The sequence below is a fragment of the Photinus pyralis genome, unplaced genomic scaffold, assembly GCF_008802855.1.
Source record: "Photinus pyralis isolate 1611_PpyrPB1 unplaced genomic scaffold, Ppyr1.3 Ppyr1.4_LG6, whole genome shotgun sequence".
Taxonomy (NCBI): domain Eukaryota; kingdom Metazoa; phylum Arthropoda; class Insecta; order Coleoptera; family Lampyridae; genus Photinus; species Photinus pyralis.
The window spans coordinates 9463459-9488517 of NW_022170663.1; the positions used below are offsets into that span (position 1 = coordinate 9463459).

Sequence of the window (25059 nt, forward strand, 5' to 3'; positions counted from 1 at the left end):
ACGGTCGAAAAAATACTAAGCTCAATTCCATGGTACCAGGGCCTGGCTCAGACCTATGAGCGGAGCGGGGGTCGAGGCGCCAATATGACCGCTAACATTTAAAAGCACTGAATGTTTTTTTTTGTGATCGATGCTATGGTGCTATGCTATGGTCGGAGCGATGGTCGGCGCTCCGTTATGTCCGCCCACTTAGACCGCTCGGCCATCCTGACATGTACGAGGAAATGTTCAACGATAAAATGATAATATTATCTTTTATGGTTATTTATAGCACTCGCTGCAATGTGTAACTCAATAACAAGATTGGTTTATTGTTTTTAAATTTTATTACATTAGGACATTACAAGCGTGTATTTTATATTTCAATGCGGTTTAGGTAATCTACAATCCTCCTCATTCTCCCAAGTGTTTGTTCCTCACACTTTTCTCATGTTGCACCCAAATTCTCTCGTAAACTTCCCCAATTTCCCCTCTAGCTCTCGCAAAATCTTTATCCAGCTTCCTCTCAAGTTCAAGTTCTCTTCAAGTTAGATAAAGTTTTCTTCGAGTCGTTATCACTTTCATATTCCCCTCAAACTTCTCTCAATTTCGTCTTATATGTTTTTCAGTTTCCCTTAATTTAGCTTCTTAAATTTTAGTCATACTCCAGCTAGGATTTTCTCAATTCCTTCTACACCTCCATTAAGTCATCTTTTCAAGTGAAGCTCAGGTTCTTATAATCCTCTCATGCTAAAGAATTTCTCAATTAACTCCTAATCTGTTCCTTTAGCTCTCAAAATCTATCTTATTTTCGCTTCGAATTCTTAGTCTTACACTACCATTCCTAGTTAGCATCCTATTCTTCTCAAGCGGACCCAATGCTCAATGATCCCTCATGTTCACTTGAAACTGTCATCAAGTTTAGATAAAGGAATCTGGGAATTATTATTCGGTTTCTGCTTCCCAGTCGGCGCATACATAGTTTCAGGAAGGACTCCATATTCCAGAGAACAAACCGGAAGTATTGGAAGCATTTTCTGGTCCAAAATCGATACATTTTTCAATGCTTTACACTTGTTAAAATAGTTGAACTTCGTGTTCAACTGAACATATGAATATTACAGTTTAAAAAATAGTGTGTGTAATATTTTGGGGTTGAATCGAAAAAATGAAGAATATTTACCTAATAATCAAGAAAGTCCATATTTAAATTTTTCAATTTTTCCCTAATTTCGGCGAAGTCATCCAGTAGTGCATTGGCATAGATTTTCACAAGTTGATTGCCCTTAGAACAATTTCTCCAAAGGTAAAAGCAGTTCAGGTGGATCAGGGAACATGGAGTTTAAGGATGGAACAAGATGTTTCTGTTACAGTTTCAAAAATGTAAATATTGAACACTAATTACTAAAAAAAACTGTAAATATAGAATGCATGTTGCTACTTTTGATAGTCCTTAATTATTTGTATCAGTTAAGCAGACAAAATTAATCTATGAGCTTAATTCAACTTTAAAATCCATGGTCCCTGTCATGGATTTAAAGCTAAGCTCAGCTTAAATTTGTCAGTTATGTATCAGGTCCTGACGAGATATATACCTATTTAGAAATTTACACGACCATCATAAATAAGCACTTCAGATTACGAACAACAGGAAAGCATTATCTCATGTAGATAAGTTTCACCGTAGGCATCAAAATTTGCAATTGAATGTAAACACTTCACAGATACATTTCACAACCATACAGTTAGGTACAGGATTAGGTAGGTATAATATACAATTTCTGCGTAGAAAGCAGTATATACTTCTAGAGAAGGTGTTCTGGTGTCGTTATAAGGAACCCATTAAGTCACTCCTTACCACTTTCCATAAATGTTTCTTGGGGTTTTCGAGTGCATGATACTCTTTATCAAATTCTCATGGTTCTTTTGATTCCTTCGCTATCCGTTCTTCCTATTCTTCAGACTATACTATTTTCGCGTTTCTTCAGGCGTATTAATTCCTTAGCTATGCCATATTCTTCAGATCTATAAGGAATAATTTTGATTTTTCACATTTTTACAGTTACGGTTAGTAATTTCCCGAAATCGTCATGAAACCTTGATTTTCATACGTACTTTATGTCAGCAAATTTTAGTTACATGGCAGTAACACTTCTCTGCCTATTGTCCTGCCGCGTGTCACTTTATCAGACTCCTTTTCCTGCCACCTATCATATAGGTAATGGAGTCGTCATTACGCCTGCCATCACTGGCACATTGGTATTAATATGGGTGTAATCTAAAACTCGTCAGTAAGATGACACTACTTCACTCGAAAACTAGAGATGGGTCGATATTTCCTCGCCCGTAATACCCAACGTTGTTCCCTCGGAGGGTAAAATATCGATGTCTGTGTCGGGAAACGTGTCTGGTTCCTGACGACGCGTAAAGGCGTACTGTGAAGTAACAAAATTTTCGCGTAAGAAAGTAGATGTAGTGATAGTGAAAGAGGAGCCCATTGAGTACCCTTGTAATAAAATTTAAGAAAAAAATTTTTTCCACACAAGTTGCCCATTTTCAGGATTGAATCGAGAGGAAGATCATTTTCCAACCTAGAGGATGCTACCGCCGACCGCATACTTCCCGGCAGAAAGGAAACATCTGCTGCTGAAAAAGCCGTTTTTATCGAACGGGCCATAATGACCCTTGAAGCAGGTCCCTCTCTTCCTCTACAAGTAATAAACAGATGATTGAGCTTCTTATCGCCGAGAGCTTCCGAGTTCAATGTAAAGGGTCTAAGGCACGTTCCGATACACGTGACAACTTACTTACTATAATCAGATGGCCCAATTGTGAATCGAAGCCATCCGAGGAAACACAGAGGCACAAAAAAATGTCATCAAAATCCGTCCAGGCGTTTGAGAGGAGTTCAGTCAAATACACGGAAGAATGTTATGTATAAAGAAGATATTGTGGTGAAGAAGCCGCCCATATGTTAGGCAACTTATTCTTCTCCACTCCACCTGGTAACTTAACAAAATGAATTATTTATGAGATAACAGTAAAATATTAATTATCTGCATAGTAAATAATCATTTAATTTAATGTTTATTTAATGGCAACAAATAACAATTGTAAAAATATGCATGTAGATGACAACGCAAGATGACCTTATACAATTGCCTTTAATTTTAAACTGTCAAACAGGTTGTTAATCAATTATCGTGACTGAACATTTATAAATTAATTTCGCCAACAATAAAACTTCATCTACAACAACGCTTTTGCTCTATTTTCAAATTTACAGCACATTCCTGTGTATAAATTGACGTTCGTGATTAATGGTGGGCGGTGGTGACTTTTTTTGTTCCATTCCATTTTGTGCGGAAGCACACACTAATTTTTACGCCGATTAATTAATATCTTGAATAGTCGAGCGAGAAACATGCAATTAAGTTAAAGACGTCAACGAGTTGTAAGCAAATTTGACATTTGCATTTTCGAGATCGTGTAATTATCGAGCAGCTACACCTCTTTAATTCCATTCCTATACATGGAGATTATTACAATTTCAATTTGCGTAATTGTACCCAATCATTTCTATCGTTATTTATTAAGCGGAAAGAAAGTACATATATTAAAGATTCTGTTTCTATTACATTGGTAAATGTGAGAATTGGGTAATATAACGAAAATGCTCAATTATTTTTGGGAATGCGAATTGGAAAAGTCGCTAACGAGGTTGTAGATTGCGAAATTTGCTAAATTCACTTTTACTGGATAGATTATCACAGAGAACATCATCCACCCTAATAGCTGAAGTTTTAGAATTTCAAAGATGAGGTGGATGACTGAAGTTTGTTTTCTGGGGTCGAAAAGTACCTACAAATATGTTAAAGGTTTGATCTTCAGAAGGCCATTTCCGCCTGGGCTTCCGCAGGACGCCCTTTACAATTTTTGTATTTAACAACAAAAACCAGAACGAGAAATGTTCGCAATATTTTTATTGTCAACTGATTAGTATTTACAAATCAGTATTTTTTAAGCGTAACCGTATCAAACGTCCAGATCGTGCAAAAAGAAAACTACGAAAGTAGAAAAGTCGATTTTTCACTAAGTAGGAGAACTTATGCAAATTTCACAAACAAAGTTGTTTCGTAACGAAATGTACCAAGAGAAAACACTTGACGCATTATCTTCTTTATCCGGGTATGACATTCTTTCGAAATCAAAATAAACAATAAAGTATTATTAAGGGATTAGATAAAAATTTCAATATGAAGTGCTCAAGTTGCTCAAAAACGGTTTTATTTAATCGCTATCTCTAAAATGTTATACCCTCTGGTTGCATCTAGCCTTGTCAAGTCCCTACCTTGTGCTTGGCAGAGAAGTCCACTTTCGGCTCAAAATGGATCGCAATGGGTGCCGCAGAAATCAAGGTTGAGTAGACCTCATGCGATAAGAAGTAAAGAATGAAATTCAGATTTCCCCTGAACGTAAAGACGTAAAGTGCTCAAGAAGATAATGCTTCCACAGCCTCCGGATTGTTATTAAATGTGATGGAGAAGGATTGCATTGCTGCATTTTTGGTGGTAAATATCCCAAACGCCGAAGGGCGAAGGCGATAAAAATGACCTATGAAAATAAGCAGAAAGTAGTGCTTCAGGTGCTTGAAAATTGGTCACTCCTCCAAGAAATGCAAGAAAAAAGTCTGATGTGAGTCATGTAACCTCAATCGTTACCAAATTATGTGCTCACCCATCAACACGCAGTAGTCATCGAAGGAAGAGGATGTTATAGCGGAAGAGAAAGTACAACAGAATGTGAGTCATCATTATCCTCTTAAAAAATCTCCTAACTACGCAGGGAGTTATCTATATAATTTACAACCAGCCACTTTAGTTAACAATCAGCAAACTATAAAGTTCAGAAATGATCTAAAAGAGTTTCTAGTCAAAAACATCCTTTATTCATTTCAGGAATTTGTTACGGCGGCGGCGTGCTCTCAACTGTGATATTTGATATTTGATTTTTATATGTGATATTTGTACCTTTTTTTTAAATCTAAATTCTAGTCCAAATCTTATTTATATGTATGCATAATGTTTGTGATTTAAATGACGATGTCAATAATTCTTTTGAAATAATCGACAATAAATAAAATCAAATCAAATCAAAATCAAATATTTGAAAGTTAACATTGTTGATGAAACCGGGAAAGCAATCTCGCTTCGGAGACGTTGGAAGTTAACGCAGTTATACAGTGTGTCCCCGGATGGACTGAACAAGAGGGAAAAAATTTTTAATTTTAACTTTACGCAAAAATGTCATTCTTTATAAAAATGTTTGCTTGCCTCAAAACCACCTATTCTGAAATAAAAATCTAGATATTCCTTTTAGCAGCTGAGAAAATTACAAAAAACGCAAAATCTACAGCGGAAATTTTTCTAAGTTGCATGTTTTTGATTAAATCAGACTATCATTGTATCTTCCATGGCAACCTGATAAGCAAATCAAGTTAAAAAAGACACCTTAGAGCTTAAGAGAAACATTTTATTTTATTATATGTGGTATCCTCCAACCTCTACACACTTTTCAGCTCTACATACAAATTCTTTATAAACATTGTGGATCGTATCTTCATTGACAGAATTTACCGCTTCCGTGATTTTTGCCATGGAAGATACAATGATAGTCTGATTTAATCAAAAAATTTCCGTTGTAGATTTTGCGTTTTTTGTAATTTTCTCAGCTGCTAAAAGGAATATCTAGATTTTTATTTCAGAATAGGTGGTTTTGAGGCAAGCAAAAATTTTTATAAAGAATGACATTTTTGCGTAAAGTTAAAATTAAAATTTTTTTCCCNGAACGCGGTTATAAAATTGTGAAGTTATTGTATGGAAGAACTATCGCCCGTAGTCTGAATCCAGCGGACTTGCCTTCAAGAGGATGCACCCCTCATCAATTTATTGGATTCAGATGGTAAGAGGGTCGTGAGTGGTTGTCCCAAGCCCAACCTTTTATTAATTGGCCAGTCTCTGTTCTCAATTATAACGAAGAAGAAATTGAAGAAAAAATCACAATGCAACCTTGGGATAAGCTCAGAGAGTCAGATGATGGTATGGTGGAACCGTCATTTTAACGAATGACACGAGCTACGGGTGGATCTTACGATTTGTAAAACAAAAGATGTTTCGTTATCAATTCGTGAGTTACGAGAGGCGAAAGTGTTCGTGCTTAAGTCTTTTCAACAAGAAGCTTTCCGCGGTGTAACACATAAAACGAAACGTTTGACGTGAAGCGTCACCTCCGAAGACTCATTCGCGGGGAACTTCGACATTAAAGACAAGAAAGCTTTCATCTCGCCCATCTTGTTACCAAAAAGTCACCCACTTGTCACGACCATTAGAGATAGAACAATTCTTTAATCTTAAAAATTCCCAGAAATGCATTATCATTATTTAACAGAAAATAAAAAAAACATAACCTTGACTGTACGCTCGTATTGGGAACTTGATTTATGTTAAAACGTAACCAGACCCGCCAAAGAGTAGGGTACTCAAATAAAATTTTGAAGAACTTAATTAACAATTAAACAGCAAAGTCCACTCTAAATCTCCCAATTTCAAACACGTTTACACAGTAACATCTATTAATTTTATTAGAAGCTTTTTATTAGAATTTTATTTTATTAGAGCCCCAAAAAATATTTTAGCTTTTCACGCGCCTTTTAACCCCAATAAATATTTTTGAAATCTTCTTACGAAGCATTTAAGCGTTAAAGATTCCTCCATATATCCTGAAAACGGTCTTACCCTCATTGAAATATTCTTTAGAAACCCTTTTAAAACATACTTATGAGTTTCCATAGAAAGATTAGTGCGATTTTCTCTCTTCTATGGGCCCATGTAATAAGAACAAGTAGGTTTTGCGAACCAAACGGTTATTATTATTATTAAATCGATCAAGCTGTACGCTTTTTGCTTATGAAAAGTCCAAACAGAATTTTTGGAAATTGAAATCGTAACGAGCTTTTCGGCTGCAATTCCACTGACTGACTGAAATTGGAAAAGAAACTACCCGTAGACGCTTTTGGCATTTTAGTATGTTCTCTAACAGTAATATTCAAAATAATGTCGATTGAAAGCTACAATTTATTAACTATAAAATATTATTTATGTCTATATACACAATCTATTTAGAAACAGTACACCTTACGTCCATTCCAGCCTAATCGCGTAATTTTAAGGCCACTAAACTGTTCTTTTAGTTTCTATTACGTATAAAGACTAGAGAGGCCATTAAGCAAATTGTTATGAATGAAACTATACTTGTTATAACCGTTTGGCCATAAATTATCTTGCCTGGTTAATTTTTTTTAAAAGACCTCGTTGATAACTTCCTTTAGAAACGAACAAGGTGTGTCCCGAATTAGGAAAGCTATATTATAATCTACAACTGTCATTTCAATTTTGAAATCATCATATGATTCCGTTAACACATAAATCTAACGGTCATAATTTCATTTATTCACTACTAAAACTTTGTACCACAACTCTCGGTAGTGGTCGCATATGAATTGAGCGGGGTCTTTTAAAGAACAATAATCCATCCAGCATCCCTCGGGGTGTCAGAGGAATGAAACGCGTTGACTTTCCTTCCTTCGCTGGGGGTACGTCGGGCTCAGTTGCTGATGGTCTTGGTCCGTCGTTGAGTAAATCCTTCCTTCACTCACGGGAGCTACATCTGGCTCGACCGGCACCGACGTTGGGAAGGCGCGTGGAGAATACGTTGGTCTTGTAGAGGTGACTAGTCTTTTAGTCTTTTTGTTTGTGCCGCAATGGGCGTCCAAACATGTAGAAAAGTGCTCTGAGGGCGCATGAGAGCCTTCTGATCGGTGTTGGTGTTCTGGACCGGAAGATTTGTTCAACCCAGTACATCGGTAGAAGCGCTCATCTTCTGAATACGTCCTGCCCGCCGCCTTGAATGCCCCTGCCTGGACTGTCTGAGTCCGCCGCGTTGGAAGACTTCCACACTTCTTCTGAGGGTGGGTTTTTAGAAGAGAGGATACGTGGTCTTTCACCTAGATATACAGTATGTCTGTATGGGGGAGAGCCACTTTATTGCGGATTAGGGTTACGTATTCCAGGCTTCGGCGGGCCCGAGCGGCATAAGGCTCCCTTCATGGGAGTTACGTTATTAGCGTGAGTGCTTCCGGAACAAAGAGAGCCCGTCATAGCCAGCTGATGTGATAAGACTCTTGCAGACCCCCGTTTAGTTTCACGTATGAGAGTAGGGATTGCCCAGGGGAATACGTAACTGTGTGGCACATGAGGTCCTGGACGTGAGAAGATCCTCGGTTCTCGTTAACCCAGCTACTAACTGTTGCATGTTTGATTGTTGCTAAGTAAAATAATAAGAATAGTTAGGTACCTGAATGCAAGACAGGGGTGCTCCTTGTGTTTTTTGTGTAACCATGGAAACCATGTACTTCAATTAATGTGGAATAATTTGAATTAATGTGAATTAATTTGAATTAATGTGAATTAATGTGAATTAATTTGAATTAATGTGAATTAATTTGAATTAATGTGAATTAATTTGAATTAAAGTGAAACAATTCGTATTAACGTAAAATAATTTGAATTAACGTCAACTATTCTGAATTTGTTTGCATTTATATATCACTTCCAAGAAACACTAACTTTCGTAATTATGAGCCGATTTTGACGAAACTTTATGGGTGAATGACGTGAATTAACTTGAATTAACATGAATTTACGTGAATTATTTTAAATTAACGTGAATTAATTTGAATTTTTGGTGTACATGTGGTACTTGTTTCACCCTAGGACTAAAGGCAAATGGAGTCGATCATTTGCTATACCACACTTAATTTTCACGAGGAAATTTCATTTCGCCACAACTAGAAACAAACCAGAACCGAAAAGTGAAAAATTTTAAGAAGATTAAGTACAGTTGGAAGAAGTTGACGCCCCTACTACAACTGCACGATTCCAGAGAGCTTTCCAGCAGCCCCCGCAACGATTTCAACTTCAAGAATACTAAAATAAATAGATCCATAGAGTTCAAAACTGAAAAGTTTCCTGAGGAGGTTTTCTCTATAGGTTAGAGGCGAAGCAGTGTAAATTCCCGTGGCAATTATAATCTCTCCCTTCTCGATGATGGCCATTAATTGCGCACTAACTCACAATAATACTACCTTTAGTATCTAATTACGAAAGAATTTCATCGAGATACAGAAATGAAATCTGTGCAAAATAAAGAATCCCCGCAGCTCGGCCGTACTTTTAAAATACAGATACGAAAATAAATCTCGAACGATGTAATTATGTCCGGTCTTAATACTTCGCAATAATATAGAATTAGCAATAGGTAGGTTCAATTAATTAAAACTTTTTGCGAATTTTCATTTATAATTAGACGGTCATTGATAAAAACGCGTACATTAATAGCATAGTACCAATCCTGTATAAGTTGTTTTTTAACGTATTTTAAGATCGCGCACGTAATTTGATCTCGAATAAATATTACAAACTACTTATTACCTGTCAAAGCTGTTAATATCTGCCGGTCGCTTTAGGGTGAGTGCGATTTTATTATCCTTGAGGAGTCGCCTCGTAAATTTCTGCAATACTCTGTACAATATAATGTTCGGTACCTTGCGGGCGGAACGCAATTTATTTGATTTATCAATGTCTAATCTGGTCACGCTCAAGCGACATTAAGTGACACATCCAATTATTTATACATAACCGTTCATACATGTTTTAATTATTGTATTTGTTGTTAATTCTAAGATAATAGTGTGGTAAGTACTTTTTGATCAGCATGCCTATTTTCAATGAAAAAAAAATAATTTTTTGGGTGTTTTCTTTTCTTTGAGAAAACGATTTTTTTACCAAATAAAACTAGCATATCTAAAATGAGAAGCACAACACTTGGCTAGATTATTTGTTGAGTATGCAATTTTTCGTCCTTTGAACTAAATACAGGGTTTTACATTTAAGTATGTAAACCAAAATTGGGCGGTAAAAGGGATCATAGCAAGCACTTTTTCCAAATAAACTGAGGGAACGCTTCTTTTCGAAAACTCCTAAGTGGGGAATTCCGATTTCGACTAAATCTGGTATCTGAGGGTTTAGAACATGAAAATCCTGAGTTAGAAATTTAAAAAAATCCACTGCAATTCTTGGCCGGACAACTAAAATGGAGAGAATTCCATGAAATTTGTTGTGTACATACTTGATGAGTTAAGGAACAAAATTGCAGAGCTTTTTTTTAATCACTGTTTAAACAAAAGTTATACTCATTTGAAAATTGGTCCTTCGAGTTAGAAAGTATCCTCCTCCTACTAATGAGTCATAGAATTTCACACGTAGTTGAAAATTCAATTATATCCTCCATAAGGAAAGAAATAGTATTCAGACTCGAGCCAAACTAATTCGAGAACTCACAACATCCGATTGTTCTAACAAAAACAACAGATCTAAAGAAGATAAGTTACATCATTCTCCTTGGGAAAAATATTATGATTAGGCGAAATAACGAGTGTTTCAACCAATAGGCTACTTGGTCATAAAATTTCTCTTGACCATCTATTACCTATACGTATACCGTGAAGAAAAATGTATGAAGCGCAACTAGATGGTCGACATAATACAATTTTATTTGACCATAAAGTTTAGGGGAGTAATGGTGAGAGGAAGATCTTTGTTTCCGTTGCCGATTACTCGAAAGAAACCACAAAGGAAACCATTAAAATGGCATAGACCGATACTTGAGTGTTAAATTTCTGTAAGTATCGCTTCAAACAGAACCGCATCACATAAATTGCCGATTTTTTACTTGGGTGGTCCCACCAACAAGTGATCAGAATAAGATGGACTTAAAAACGTAATCTAAAGGTGTCGCGTGTTGGTTGAATCGTTTTTTTTTTAATTTTGTGTTCGTCTAAATACGAAATTGGAAACTACCAACAAGCACGCTTGCTACCCACACTGTGAGCAATACTTGTTCTAATAAGATCACAATTCTTTTGCAGTTGACAGGACGCCTACTTTTGCAAACAATAACGTACGCTAAAAACGCGACAGAATGTTTTACAGACATCCCCGTATTCCATCAACTAACGCCAATAAAAAGCAAACGCGGAATGCAAAATAAAATCATTTTTATGTCCGATTTTATGTGCCGCCAACGAGAATGGGTTTTATATAGGTTTCAAGCAAATTAAATGCAAGATACCGACAAAGAAGTTTAAATTGGAATTCATAATTTTATTTTGTAGGAAAAATCGGGCTCATAATATATTATTTTGTATTTATATTTTTTTACCATAAAGTTCATTTATTCAACTAATTCGTACTTAAAGGCGGTAACTTTTATACCACGTGTATAATTGGGGGATGAGAAATCAGGTTTGTTAAAGTTTCTTGAAGAATATTGAATTGTCTTGAAGATCTCGTCTTATTGTATGAGCTTCCTATAAGTCCATAAAATTTCCTACAAACTTTAAAATGTAAGCTGACGAACCGTTTGGGCAAAAGCGTTTGTTGAAAATCAGCGAATAAGTTTCTGCTATAGGTAAGTACGTGCTAAAACCTAACAGAAAAACCAAATTCTTGACAGAACAGCTTCCTCCCTAAAAGGGGATATTAAAAAAAACGTTTTTGACAGTCTTCCATCCTTTATGCCTAATATACACTGCGAAAAGTCATATTAATTTTCTGTAAGTGCCGCTTTATTACTAAACACTAACTTGTTCAAATTCCCACAGGAAAATTTTTCTTGACCACTTACTTGTAGGTAATTTGGATGTAATTATTTCTTAAACGATTAATTACTAATTACGGTCAATATTTTATTGGTACATCATTGAAAATTGGTTTGTTTTGGATTCCTTCTATTGTTTTGTGCATCTTTCTTGCTTTGTGCCATTTTTTTCTGTATTTTTTTTGTAAGAAAACCTGTCACAATTTTTTTAGGTGGTACACAGAAAAGTAAGGTCTTTCGAATACTTTAATAAATATTTTAGGTTGCTTTTTGAAAATAAAATTCGATGCCGTTGCGGCACTCTAAAGTTTCTTTTCAAAAATCCGTCAGTCATTATCCGTGTCCGTATGCCTAATACACATATCCAAAATTTGAACCCAATCCGTCGACCTTGGAAAAATGCCAACGTACTGTAACGGAAGTTTTTTAAATTTTTTAAGTTTTCGTAAATTTCAAATTATATTTGGATAGAAGTGCGTATGGAAAGATTTTAGTCAATTCAGATTTCTGCGAAGTTGTAGTTTCCAGTAAAGTTAGCAAAATTTTTTTTCCGGTGTAATGAAGTTTTAAATATCTAGAAATTTTAGATGAGTTATTGGGTTTGGACTTCCTATTTGGGTTAGTTAACGATTAGTACAGTAAACCAAGAAGTTCAGCCGCTAACTACTTCCAGAAGTCAATTATGTTGCCTAAGAGAACCTATCCGAAGCAGAATGTTGGTCATACTCATAATTAAGTTCATCCTCCACTAAATAGTACACCTCTTTAACTGGGTATAGGAAAAGAGTCAGTAATAGTCTAAAATTTGGTTCTTATTCCTTAACGAATTGAATAGCGTTTGAAAACACAGTATCTAATGGAGAGGTTGCTTTGTTATTACTGTTACTGATCTAGTTTTTTTGGAAATTCTTGTGGTAAAGTTAAGAGTTCGGAGATTTAGTAGTGGAATTGTAAGAATCAAGAAAGTAAGCATTTGGTAGAATTAAAGATTGTCCTTTTTGCGTATTTTCATAATGGGTTCTGGATGTCAGGAGATCATAATATATACCAAGGATTTGGATCACACCTAATTATCTTAATCAGGGCTACTTGATTGCAATTGCGAATACGGCATAAGTCATCCATCTTCGCGGAAATTTCGAGACATCCGACTGCTATCAAGATTAGACCTACATTCCATTCGAGCTAGGGTAATCTAAGAAGTATCCATTTTACAGAGGAAACTCATTCAATTTTATATACACCGGAAACCAACCGCTTCAGGTAACATTGTTTTAAGAAAGGACAAATTAAATTGCTTTGTTTGAATCCGTTTAACAACCTAAATCGTAACAGAAAAAAAGTTGTTCACTAATAATTTTAAAAAAAATAGTACAATTTTGCGTGATTATTAAAGGGCATCAATTTGTGTAGATTGGTACAGCAATTATGTGCAATGAATTTATTTAAAGCCCTAGGGATATAAATTATTTTCAAGTAATTTCTATAGAAATTCCATTCTTGTTTTTTATTTCGTAAAATTGTCCATGTCGGTGATTTCGAATTTATTAATTTAAAATTGGAGCGTCTAATAGGGACATGTTAAAGTAGTTTTCATTCCTTCATCATTATAAACAAGTTGTAAATCAGAATATGCATGATGAAGGCGCATTTTTGGTAATGCAGATCAGTATTTTATTAGCAAAGTTTCAAATTGTCGATCTCACGAGTAATCTAACTCAAAATAGACTGGAGCCTGCACATCTATACTATAGCAGACAGTTTTTAGTGAAAATTTGACGTTTTTAGCTATTGTAATTGCTGAGATCTCGGCCGGACAGCCAGCCAGCCAGACAGTCAGCCATAACGAATATAATAGCGTATTTCCTTTTTCAAAAATACTCTAAAAATTAGGGGCAAATATGAGAAAAACGTGGCCACGAAGTAAAAAGTTTGACAAAAGGCGAAATTGAAAGTGACGTTGTTTTATTTATGATGGAACCGGGCATGTATATTGTCTATTAACAAGGAAACCAAAAATCGGCCTAAAAAATATTTAAGTGTCAAGGAAAAATGGAATAGAGTTTTTCATTCCGAGTGTTACTGGATACTAAAAAATTATTTCACATAGCTAGCCGTTGGTCAAGTATTTTTCTAAAGAATTTTCGAGTTTACTTAAACAGTTTCAAGAAGGGAGGTTCAACCCACTTATATGCGCCTGGTGCATTTGGTGCTCAATAATCGAAAAATGACTCTCATTGGTTTTTCACATCAAGGTGTTTGGAATGTAATTGTTATGGCGCAATTGACAGAGTTATAGCATACGTGTACCGCACGATTTGAATTTCGGAGTAACCACGAAGCATGCAATTGGAAATCGAAAAACGGAAGAAGTTTGAGAATATAAAGGACCTTATTAAGAAGATAATGAATCGTAAGAATTTAAAGGAACGGAAGAAGTTGAATAATTCGAGGTATTCTAAAGAGACTGACTTTTATAAATCCGAACGACCCTGTGGATCTGGAGACTCTAAAAAATGGAGAACTGGACGATAGGAAAGAAGATTCGAAAAATTGAAAGATTATGATCCGAAGAGTCTATGCAAACTGAAGAATCGGACCAATCTGAAAGGATTGAAAAAATGTATAAAAATATAAAAAACTTCCAAGACATTAAAAGGATTCAACATAGACTACATAGGATACTCGTATTATTATATTATGGATCCTACGAATATAAAAAATCAGCAGAAGGCGAGAAATGAAGCAATTCGCAGAACCATAAGAATCTAAAGAATTTGAAGAAACTGAAAAATTGGAAGAAACAGAAAATTTGAAAAGAAACAATCCAAAAGTACTTAGTACCTAATTTGGTAGATGTCATGGATCTAATGAATTTCAGAAACTAAAAGATCGAGTAAGAAGTCGAAGAATTGTAAATATCCAAAGAAATGATAAATATTGAATATTCCAAAGCATCTAAGATCTAATACATTTCAACAAACTGAATAATCTAAGGTGATACGCAAAACAAAAGAAAATAAATGCCACTAAAGGATCAGAAGAATCATAAAACACCGAAGGACGAAAGAAATCCAAATACTTTAGCGAATCCGAAGCTTCGGAAGAATTTGAAGGCTCCCCAAGGAACTTTAACAGAAACTAAGGATGCATAGGTAATCCGAAGTTATATTTCTGAACTTTTGGCTTTAGTTCGGTTATGAGCATATTGATGAAATGTGAAAGTGAAAGTTTCTACCACCTTAGAAAGTGAAAGGCAACTTTCACACCCCCAACCAATCAAAAGCGAGAGCAACCCTTAATGTACATCTCTCTAGAACGTATAAAACCCTTTCACACCCCACACCTTTCATTAGTTGCAGTTGCGTTGCGGTGCAGAATGTTTTCGTTGATAGCTTTCTCGTTACCTGCCCTCTGTGTGCTTCCAGTAGAAATGTTGGCTGAAACCTTTCGGTAAGTTGCATATTCTTCATTGTAATATATTTTTCTGACTGTATTTTATACGTTGCAGGTATTTGGACGACAAGTCGTTGCTGAATGCGGCTTTGGCTAGCAAGTATTTCATGAAGATTTGCAAGGGAGATCCAGTCCTACGTCGCAGAATTCGAAAGCGCATTATTGAAGAGAGGAAAATGTGGAGGGAGGCAGTTACAAACGCAAAAATGGGTGTCGATGTTATGCGCGAAGAAACCCCTCAACCGTTTGCTAGAAATGTTAAAAAAGTCGTAAAAATACGCCAGTTGCATATTAGAAGACATGCGGAACTGAACAGTTTAGAACAGACGGCGATGCCATTTGATCTAGGAGTTGTCGGTTCAAGGAGTAATGGTGGGGGAAAGTTAAAGACCAGGAAAAATCACAAGGTCCGGGCTGAACCATACAACGCCATTAGATGTTAATGTAATTACATTTTGTCGCAATTAGCAATAACTGAAAATGTACTATGTTTATTTTTTATACTGTTATGACAAAAATGTAAAATTTGCAACTACAATAAATTACAAAGTATCAATTTGTTCTTAATGGTCTTCAGTGCCTTGTTTGCCGTTTGCGAATTGTTTTCCCGCCTATTTAATCGCAAATGATTCTGTGTTCTTCTATCGTTCGGTATGGTTCGGAAACTTGGAGATTGAAAAAGTCTGATCGAAAAAGTACGAATTGTTTTGGATTCTACGCACCAAAATTAATAAGACAAAGTGTTTTCCCGACAAATTTTGGTGTAGTCGATTTTTGGTAAAAAAGGAAGCCTTTTTTGAGGCCCAACCAAAAAATTGTCTCAGATCGACCCGGAAAAAAATTTTCTTATAGAATGTGGCCCGTAGAATCCATAATTTCAAACAGTTCCAAGATTGGGCTACTAGTTCAAAAGTTACACCCCTTTGATTTTTTTTTCGAAATTCGTTTCTAGTCTATAACTTTTTATTGAGAAGTCTGATGGAAAAAGTACGAATTGTTTTGGATTCTACGCACCAAAATTAATGTGAAAAAGTGTTTTCCCGAGAAATTTTGGTGCAGTCAATTTTTGGTAAAAAAAGGAAGGTTATACACTGCCTTTTTTTGAGACCCGACAAAAAATTGTCTCAGATCAACCCGGAAAAAACATTTTCTTATAGACTGTGGCCTGTAGAATCCATAATTTCAAACAGTTCCAAGATTGGACTACTAGATCAAAAGTTACAGCCCTTTGAATTTTTTTTCTAAATTGGTTTCTAGCCTATAAATTTTTATTGAGAAGTCTGATCGAAAAAGTACGAATTGTTCTAGATTCTACGCACCAAAATTAATGTCAAAAAGTGTTTTCCCGAGAAATTTTGGTGCAGTCAATTTTTGGTAAAAAAGGAAGGTTTATACACTGCCTTTTTTTGAGGCCCGACAAAAAATTGTCTCAGATCAACCCGGAAAAAAACATTTTCTAATAGACTGTGGCCTGTAGAATCCATAATTTCAAACAGTTCCAAGATTCGACTACTAGATCAAAAGTTACAGCCCTTTGAATTTTTTTTCTAAATTGGTTTCTAGTCTTATAACCTTTGAATTGAGAAGTCTGATCGAAAAAGTACGAATTGTTTTGGATTCTACGCACCAAAATTAATAAGAAAAAGTGTTTTCCCGAGAAATTTTGGTGTAGTCGATTTTTGGTAAAAAAGGAAGGTTATACACTGCCTTTTTTTGAGCCCCGAACAAAAAAATTGTCTCAGATCGACCCGGAAAAAAATTTTCTTATAGAATGTGGCCTGTAGAATCCATAATTTCAAACAGTTCCAAGATTGGGCTACTAGTTCGAAAGTTACAGCTCTTTGAATTTTTTTTCAAAATTTGTTTCTAGTCTTATAACCTTTGAATGAGAAGTCTCATCGAAAAAGTACGAATTGTTTTGGATTCTACGCACCAAAAATAATAAGAAAAAGTGTTTTCCCGAGAAATTTTGGTGTAGTCGATTTTTGGTAAAAAAGGAAGGTTATACACTGCCTTTTTTTGAGCCCGAAAAAAAATTGTCTCAGATCGACCGGAAAAAAATTTTCTTATAGAATGTGCCTGTAGAATCCATAATTTCAAACAGTTCCAAGATTGGGTTACTAGTTTGAAAGTTACAGCTCTTTGAATTTTTTTTCGAAATTTGTTTCTAGTCTATAACCTTTGATTGAGAAGTCTGATGGAAAAAGTACGAATTGTTTTGGATTCTACGCACCAAAATTAATATGAGAAAGTGTTTTCCCGGGAAATTTTGGGGCAGTCGATTTTTGGAAAAAAAGGAAGGTTATACACTGCCTTTTTTTGAGGCCCAACAAAAAAATTGTCTCAGCTCGACCCGGAAAAAAATTCTTATAGAATGTGGCCTGTAGAATCCATGATTTTAAAGTTCCAAGATTGGGCTATTAAATCAAAAGTTACAGCCCTTTGAATTTTTTTTCAAAATTGGTTTCTAGTCTATAAATTTTTATTGAGAAGTCTGATCGAAAAAGTACGAATTGTTTTGGATTCTACGCACGAAAATTAATAAGCCAAAGTGTTTTCCCGAGAAATTTTGGTGCAGTCGATTTTTTGTAAAGAAGGAAGGTTATACATTGCCTTTTTTTGAGGTCCGACAAAAAAATTGTTTCAGATCGACCCGGAAAAAATTTTCTTATAGAATGTGGCTTCTAGAATCCATAATTTCAAACAGTTCCAAGAGTGGGCTACTTGTTCGAAAGTTACAGCCCTTTGAATTTTCTTTCGAAATTGGTTTCTAGTCTATAAATTTTTATTGAGAAGTCTGATGGAAAAAGTACGAATTGTTTTGGATTCTACGCACGAAAATTAATAAGAAAAAGTGTTTTCCCGAGAAATTTTGGAGTAGTCGATTTTTTGGTAAAAAGCGAGGTAAAAGGGAAGGTTAAGTATTCAAATACTATGCGTAGTATTCGAATACTTCTCAAAGTATTCAAATACTATGCGTAGTATTCGAATACTTCTCAAAGTATTCAAATACCTTGCGAAGTATTCGAATACTTTACGAAGTATCCAAATACTTTGCGAAGTATTCGAATACTAAATATTTGTGAAAGTATTTGAGTTACAAATACAAATACTGCTTCCACAAAAGTTAATTACAAAGTATTTGATTACTTTAATGAATTTGAATACTAAAAAGTATTTACAAAATCGAATACTGCCCAGCTCTGCCCTTAGAATAGGTTTGGAATAGTAAATGAAAATAAATGCATTTATTAATAAAAACACAAACAAAATAATATTTCATGAATGTAACTGACAAGATCCACATCTTTTCTAATTCCCAAATCTAAAAAATATTCTTACAGTCAAACACACGCGGAGTTTATCAAAAAGTATAGCACTCTCAATTCTCTACCTTAAAAGTAATCCAAGTCTTTAATTATAATTTCAAAACGTTGAACCTAAATTCCTAATTTCAGACCCTACAATTTGGAAGTACATTAACTATACATACATTACGCCAACATCTTCATGGCAACAAATCACATTACTCTAAGATAAGTAGGTATCACTTTATAAATATTCTAAGTACTCATAATTTCCTCTTAGGAAAGCATTTCCTAGGCATTCCATCATGACTAAATTACCCTGCATACAATTTCAACGTCAAATAAATTAATTCAGTGGATAGTATTAAACGTACACCTCCCCTCTTTTTGCGGAACCTGTATTGTTTTGGGACGCTATCGAAGTCTTCCTGCTTCGATTGTCTTCGTGCGATATGAAGGAGGTGATCGAACTTGGGGAGGACATGCTGGGAAGTAGGCTGACTAAGTCGCCCTTGTTGATGACCTCCTCGTGGTCTTCATACTCGTTCGATTTCTTTGAGGCAATTGAGGCCGTCGTGTTTGACGCGTGTGAGGTTTTGCTTTCCTTTGACGCGTGTGAGACGTCGGACGCCGCGGATGCCTCGCTGCTTCGACTGCTGATGTTTCTTTCCGTCTCGTCGTCTAGTGTGTGCAGCTCTGTGAGTGCGACGTGGTGCTGTACTGGTGGTGTGTGGGTGGGTGGGTGAAACGCGCGCACGAATATGGGACTTTTGGGTTGTATATTTACGTTGGTGGTGGTTAGCAGTGGACTAGCTGCGTTGGACGTTAGCCCGAGGGATGTAAGTTGACTGACTGTCATAGGGAGACTAACGGGGGTGGTTAATACTGGACCTAGTCCAGGAGACAAAACCGCCTGGGCAAGCGCCGCTGTGCCTGGCTGGCCCGCGTGGAGAGTATTGTTTACAGAGCCGGTACCGTCTAGTTCCTGAATAGGAGACAGCACCACCTGAAGGACGGGCATCTCTCCAGTATATGGAGAGGATAAATGATGAGGAACTAGTGCCACGCTTGGAGGCATCTGGTTTTGTAGTGTTGGGGCGGAAATAAAGCGACTTTCTTTGTCGATTACTTCCTTGGTTACATCCGGCGTCGGTATCCTTGGTCTGTTTTTGACATTAATCGGGCCAGTTCCACCATTCAGCTTTCCTCCCCCTGAAATGAGAAGATTAACGATCTTGCGCAATTGTCACGTCAATTACCTTGTTTCGCGAGCTTCTGGGTTCTACTTGATCTTCGACCGACAAGTCGATCATAAATCGACATCTTTTGCGGAGGAACCTGTCCGGGCAATTGTCCAGTTTCCGGACTGGCGTATACGGAATTGCCACGATGACGCGCGAACAGACCTCCAGACGAATACGCGGTCGACATAGATCGCACCGACGCTCGCGTCTTCGAAATCTGCCGACTAAACCAATTCGAGTTTTTACGCCTCTCTACAATTGGAGTGTCGACGCTCTCCTAAAAGATACACAATTACACGACGCCACCTTTTTAAAATACAGTCCTTACATAATCGGCGTACGCATCATCGACCATTATCTTCCTATGGGGAGTCACCAAATTAGCGTACATTGCGTCCGCTGACTTTACTTTATATTTCTCAGCGGATCCCTTCGGTTCTTCTCTGCGGTAATGTTCCGACGCTACGGTGTAGGGTAACTCTTTGGGCACCACCTCGTCCCAATACTGATCTTTGAGGAGTTCTGGGTGTTCTTCGTGCATTTCGTCTACAATCATATAGCCAGCCTGTAAAGAAACGCCATTTTTTAATTGGTAGTCTCAATTTTGATTCTCCTGGAAAATTAATGTGACGTTCGGGATCTTAGGCACTTTATTTTTAAACGTATGTCCACCAATTAGTTACACTTCACCCCGCCTTGTGTAAGTGGAGGATTCAGGGGTGGTTTACACCCTTAATATTTCTACAAAACAGTTTACCTACCTACTCTGAGAGTGTGTAAGAGACATACTTCTAGGACCTTCTAAGACCTAAAGTGTTCTAATAAAGACTTCAAAAATCTACAAAAATCAGTCTTTCAAGAACTTTAAAATCAATGCAAGTTGTGGCCCTCCAAAAAAATTTAACGACGTTGCCGTTTATTAGCCTTTCAGATTTTTCAAAGCTCTTTCAGTATTCTACAGTTTTTCAGGACCTTTAATAGCACTTAATAATCTTTAAAGAACTTTCGAAAACTTTCAAGATGCACCACGGGGCTGTTAGACTTTGAAAGCTTTCAAGAGGTTTCGAAAGTCTGCAACATACTTCAAAAACCAACAAGTGGAGTCCATTGTAATCTTCTTGTCGAGGTCTTTCACAGCTTTTAAAGCCAACATTAACCTTAAAAAGCCTTTAATACCATTTAAAAGTCTTCAAGAAACTTTTAATAAACTTTAAGAAGCTTAAGACTGTTTAAGAATCACAAAATGTATTCTCTCCAAGCTTTTAATAGCAAGGGCGACTTTCTAGTTGCCTTAAGAGCCTTTTTTAAGGATAATTAAAAGTATTTAAGAGCCTTTTAGTGTCGTGAACAATTACTAAGAGCCAAGAAAAACTTCTTCTTCATTTCATTGCGCTAGTGCATGGTGGAGTTGGGTTGGAAAGGTACCTTCTTTTTGGGGGTTTCCTTCTACACTTTTTCGGCAAGGGGGTCAAAATTTGGGCTTTTGTGTCGTTTTTAGTCAGGGAGGGGGGTTTCTTTATTTTGGGGATTTTGGTGCTGCATCACTTGAAACTGTAGGGTTTCTTTCTTCTGGGTGGGCACTGGATTTGGTTTTCTTGGGGGTGACTAGTAGTTGGATTGGGTTGTAGGAAAGGGGTTGCTATTGTCATGATACCCGACGGCGCGAGATTCCATCTTTACGCGAGGGCATGTCAATACCCGATTTTGCATACCTTTTCGGCTGCTGGAGAACCTGGGAAAATTCTTTGAAGGTGAAATTCTTTGGGGGGGGGGGGTTTACACTGGAGTGGGAGCGATTGTAAAACTATACAATGGATTTTAGGGGTCCTGTACAAATGTTGAAGAACTCTACCACTTTACAAGACATGGTTTTTAAAATGGTTAGGGTCTTCTAGGGGCTAGACACCAGAAACAGAGCTAAGACCATTAAGATGTCGTTAAAATTTAACAAGAAGAAAATTTGTCGTAGATCTACCAGTAAAACACGGTTTTTAAGTAATTTTGGCCTGTAGAATTCAAGTAATTAATACCCATCACGATTTGCCTACCATAAACTTTCAATTCGAAGCCTATATGACATAAAGGATCTGCAAGTTGTTAAAAATCCTGAAGACACCAGCTTTAAGCAATGTTTATTAATCTTTAAGAGTCTTTCTAAGACCTTCCAAGAGATTTTTGGAGGCTTTCTCAATCACGGTCTCTATGAATCCACAATGCAATGTTTTTAATACTGCAAAGCTCTTCTAAGGTCATTGAAAATAAATCCTCACGCTTTAAATGTGTTTAAGAGACATTGAAGAGTCTTTAAAAGCTTTTGAGCACCTGAAACTCTTCAAGAGTCGCAAATAGTTTACAACTCCTTCCAAGAGTCTCCATGAGCCTGCCAAAGGCTTTTAAAGTTCTGTCAAAAGTTTTTAAGGGTTTTTAAGAAGTTGTAAGAATCGACCTTTTTAGGGTATGTAATCATGCATAAATATTTAAGGGCCTCCATAAGTCTCTCGAAGTCTCCCGACAGTGTCTAAGACTTTTCGAACACCTTCAAAAGCCCATAAGGGTTGTTTTAGAGTTGCAGACAACAGACCTTAAGAAACGTGCCCTGAAGAGGTACTGTTACAATCTTTTCCTTAACAAACGGACCTCCCGCAAAACTGGTAACTGCTTTTCTTTCGTGTTAGCATGTTCAATGGTGCATTTATAAGGGAGAAATTTGGGATAAATCTCCGATACCAAGAACACATGCTTACTATCCGGCGAACTTTATGGAAATCAGATCTTGAATTTTTAGGATCGCATTAACCCTTTCAGGGTCCACTAAAAGACCTTTGCCATTCACCAGGTACCTCGGGTATCGAAGTTATGGCGTGCAAAAGCAACATTTCTCTTTACTGAGGGTTAGTCCGGCATTAAAGAGTCTAACAAGCACTTTACTTAAGATGTTTGAATGTTGATCAAAGTAAAGACATGTGGCTCTAAATCACCTCCAATGACACGACCTATAAAACACTATCATGTGACCGGGACGTTGTGTGTCCCAAATGGCATTCGCTTAAATTGAAAGAGTGCAGATTTGATGTCCAGTGTGGTAAAAAATCGTGCAAACACGCAGTTTCTCTATGGTATCGCTAGCGTATGGAAGAGGATATGCGTCGTGCTCACTAACTTTACCTTACGAAAGTCAACGCAGAATCTCGGAATTTTACTCCCTCGCTCAGTTAGTAAATATTCCTCGAGAATAATAGCTATCAGTATTGACTCGTGATATAATCTACTATTAAAGCTCTTAAAAATTGCTAGTAATCTTAAAGAGTTTCCAAATTTTTTGTTTGTGTACTTTTTAAAAATCTTTAACAGCCTTTATATCTTGAAGGGCATGAAGGGGCTTTTATGAATACATAAAACAACAGTTTCTAGGGATTTAAAAGTCATTAAATATCATCATCAGTCTAAAGGCACGATATTTTCTAGTGCGATGTAAGAACCGAGACATGGATGCTACGTCCTAGACACCAGCTAAATGGGAGTAAATTTTAATAAGGATTCAGGGTAAGCTCATATGGTATTTTGGGTTTTTTTCTACTCTACTCGAATCGATTTTAGGTATTTCTCATCGTACTCGTGCAATAAATGCCCATTGCCTGAAATTGGGCCACTAATAAAAAACCACAAGGTTTTCTCCAACATTCCAAAGGCATTCGATTCAATCTACAGCGAAACTGCTCCACGACCTACGCCAAGTAGATCTTTGCTAATTATTTTGTAAGCCTGTTGCCTACTGATTTGTAAAACGTGTATATAGACCCAGTACACCAGTATGGAATAGGAAATGCAGTCTAGTTATCCTTCAAAGTGTTACTTACGGTAATAATTATTTATAAAAAAAACAACATAATCGGTTTTGAGGATTCAATTGAAGGAGCAGCAGCTTGGAAAAAGGGAAAACCGAGAACTACCCTATTATAATAATACTAACACACCATATAATGCAGGCTATTATCTTTGGGTGCGATAGAGCACCAGTTTAATTTGAAATAATTGAAATAATGATGCAAAAACTGGCGGATGTACGAATCACCATATTAAAAATTCTTTACCATCGTTCCACGATTGGATGCGTCCAACTTATGGAAGAGAAATGCATACTGCACGTTACACGATACTCACCTTGATATGTCGATCAATCATCCAGTTCAGCTCAAAGTCGTCGTCGTCCTCGCCGAAAGGATTGATCAATACCTCAGCCACCTTCAACCATCCGACGTAAAAGCAAAACTGCAAGACGGTGAAGAACGGAAAGTACATATCGGGCGATTCGATCTTCTCATGCAAATTTGGCGCGTCTGGTATAAACTGTCGTCCCATCAGCGCAGCGATGAAGTACGCGTACAACGTTAACGTTACAACCTGAGAATGAAAGATTTTTTTGTTAACAGTTTATTGGGCGCTAAAAGAAATTTACATAAAAGTTCTACTTATCGATAGACTATCCCACGATCACCAATTCGTGAGACCGGTTAGGATAGAACCCGCTTACCTTGACTCTCGTCGATTTCCTTAGAAAAAACTGTATGGTTTTTGTGTATTTTCCTTACTGTTAGTAGGTTCTTTGCGGGATCGTCTCACCATAATGAGATTTTCATTAAAAATTGATTGGGAAATCGAACGATGAGACAGAGATTCAGACTTATGCGCCTCAAGTCAAGGTAATGGGATGTGAAATAAAAAAAAGGGATACCAAGTGTAATGACAGAATTTCATGCTTGTAATTGGGTACTTAAAGTTTTACGTTTCCGCATGCCTTAAAATAAATTGTTGTTGTTTTTGTGCAAATCTCAGTTCTTCTTTGTTCACTCAATGAGATCTCCGGTACACAAAACGTTAAATTAAACTCCTACTTAGAATGCGCCATATAGCACCGATATAAATTTTGAATTTAAATTACTAAGGAGGTATTTGGGTTTACATGTGGAAGATCTTCCATTCGATTCCTTTATTAACTATTCTCTGGCTCTATAAGTGATTAGGCCCTTTTACTCCTTGTAGGTAATTCAGTAACCTGCATTATGTTTTTGATTACTTAAGTTGCTGTTGGCCCTTCTCTTCGAAAATAATACGTACCCGTACCTCTTACTAATCCACTTATTAGTATGACTTTGACAATTTCTTGATTCGTTTGTGGGCCTTGATATTGCATCATATGAATGTCATTTAGTTTTTTGTACTCCCGAAAGGTGGAGATCGACGTCTGAGTGTCTTCTGCCGAAAAGTTTTAGGATCAATCAAACAATTTTTATTATTAT

The 25059-nt window shown here is 36.5% G+C and overlaps 1 protein-coding gene across 1 annotated transcript in view; it reads right to left on the reverse strand.

Annotated features, from left to right (window-relative positions):
- Positions 1–18841: 18841 nt before the first annotated feature.
- Positions 18842–25059, reverse strand: part of LOC116173143 (bestrophin-3) — a 30578-nt gene continuing 24360 nt past the window's right edge. The window contains exons 5-8 of the mRNA XM_031490434.1: positions 23924–24163; positions 20091–20327; positions 19778–20039; positions 18842–19730 (exon numbers count right to left, since the gene is read on the reverse strand). Coding sequence (XP_031346294.1) covers positions 18883–19730; positions 19778–20039; positions 20091–20327; positions 23924–24163 — 1587 coding nt within the window. The 3' untranslated portion in view covers positions 18842–18882. The remainder of the gene's footprint in view (positions 19731–19777; positions 20040–20090; positions 20328–23923; positions 24164–25059) is intronic.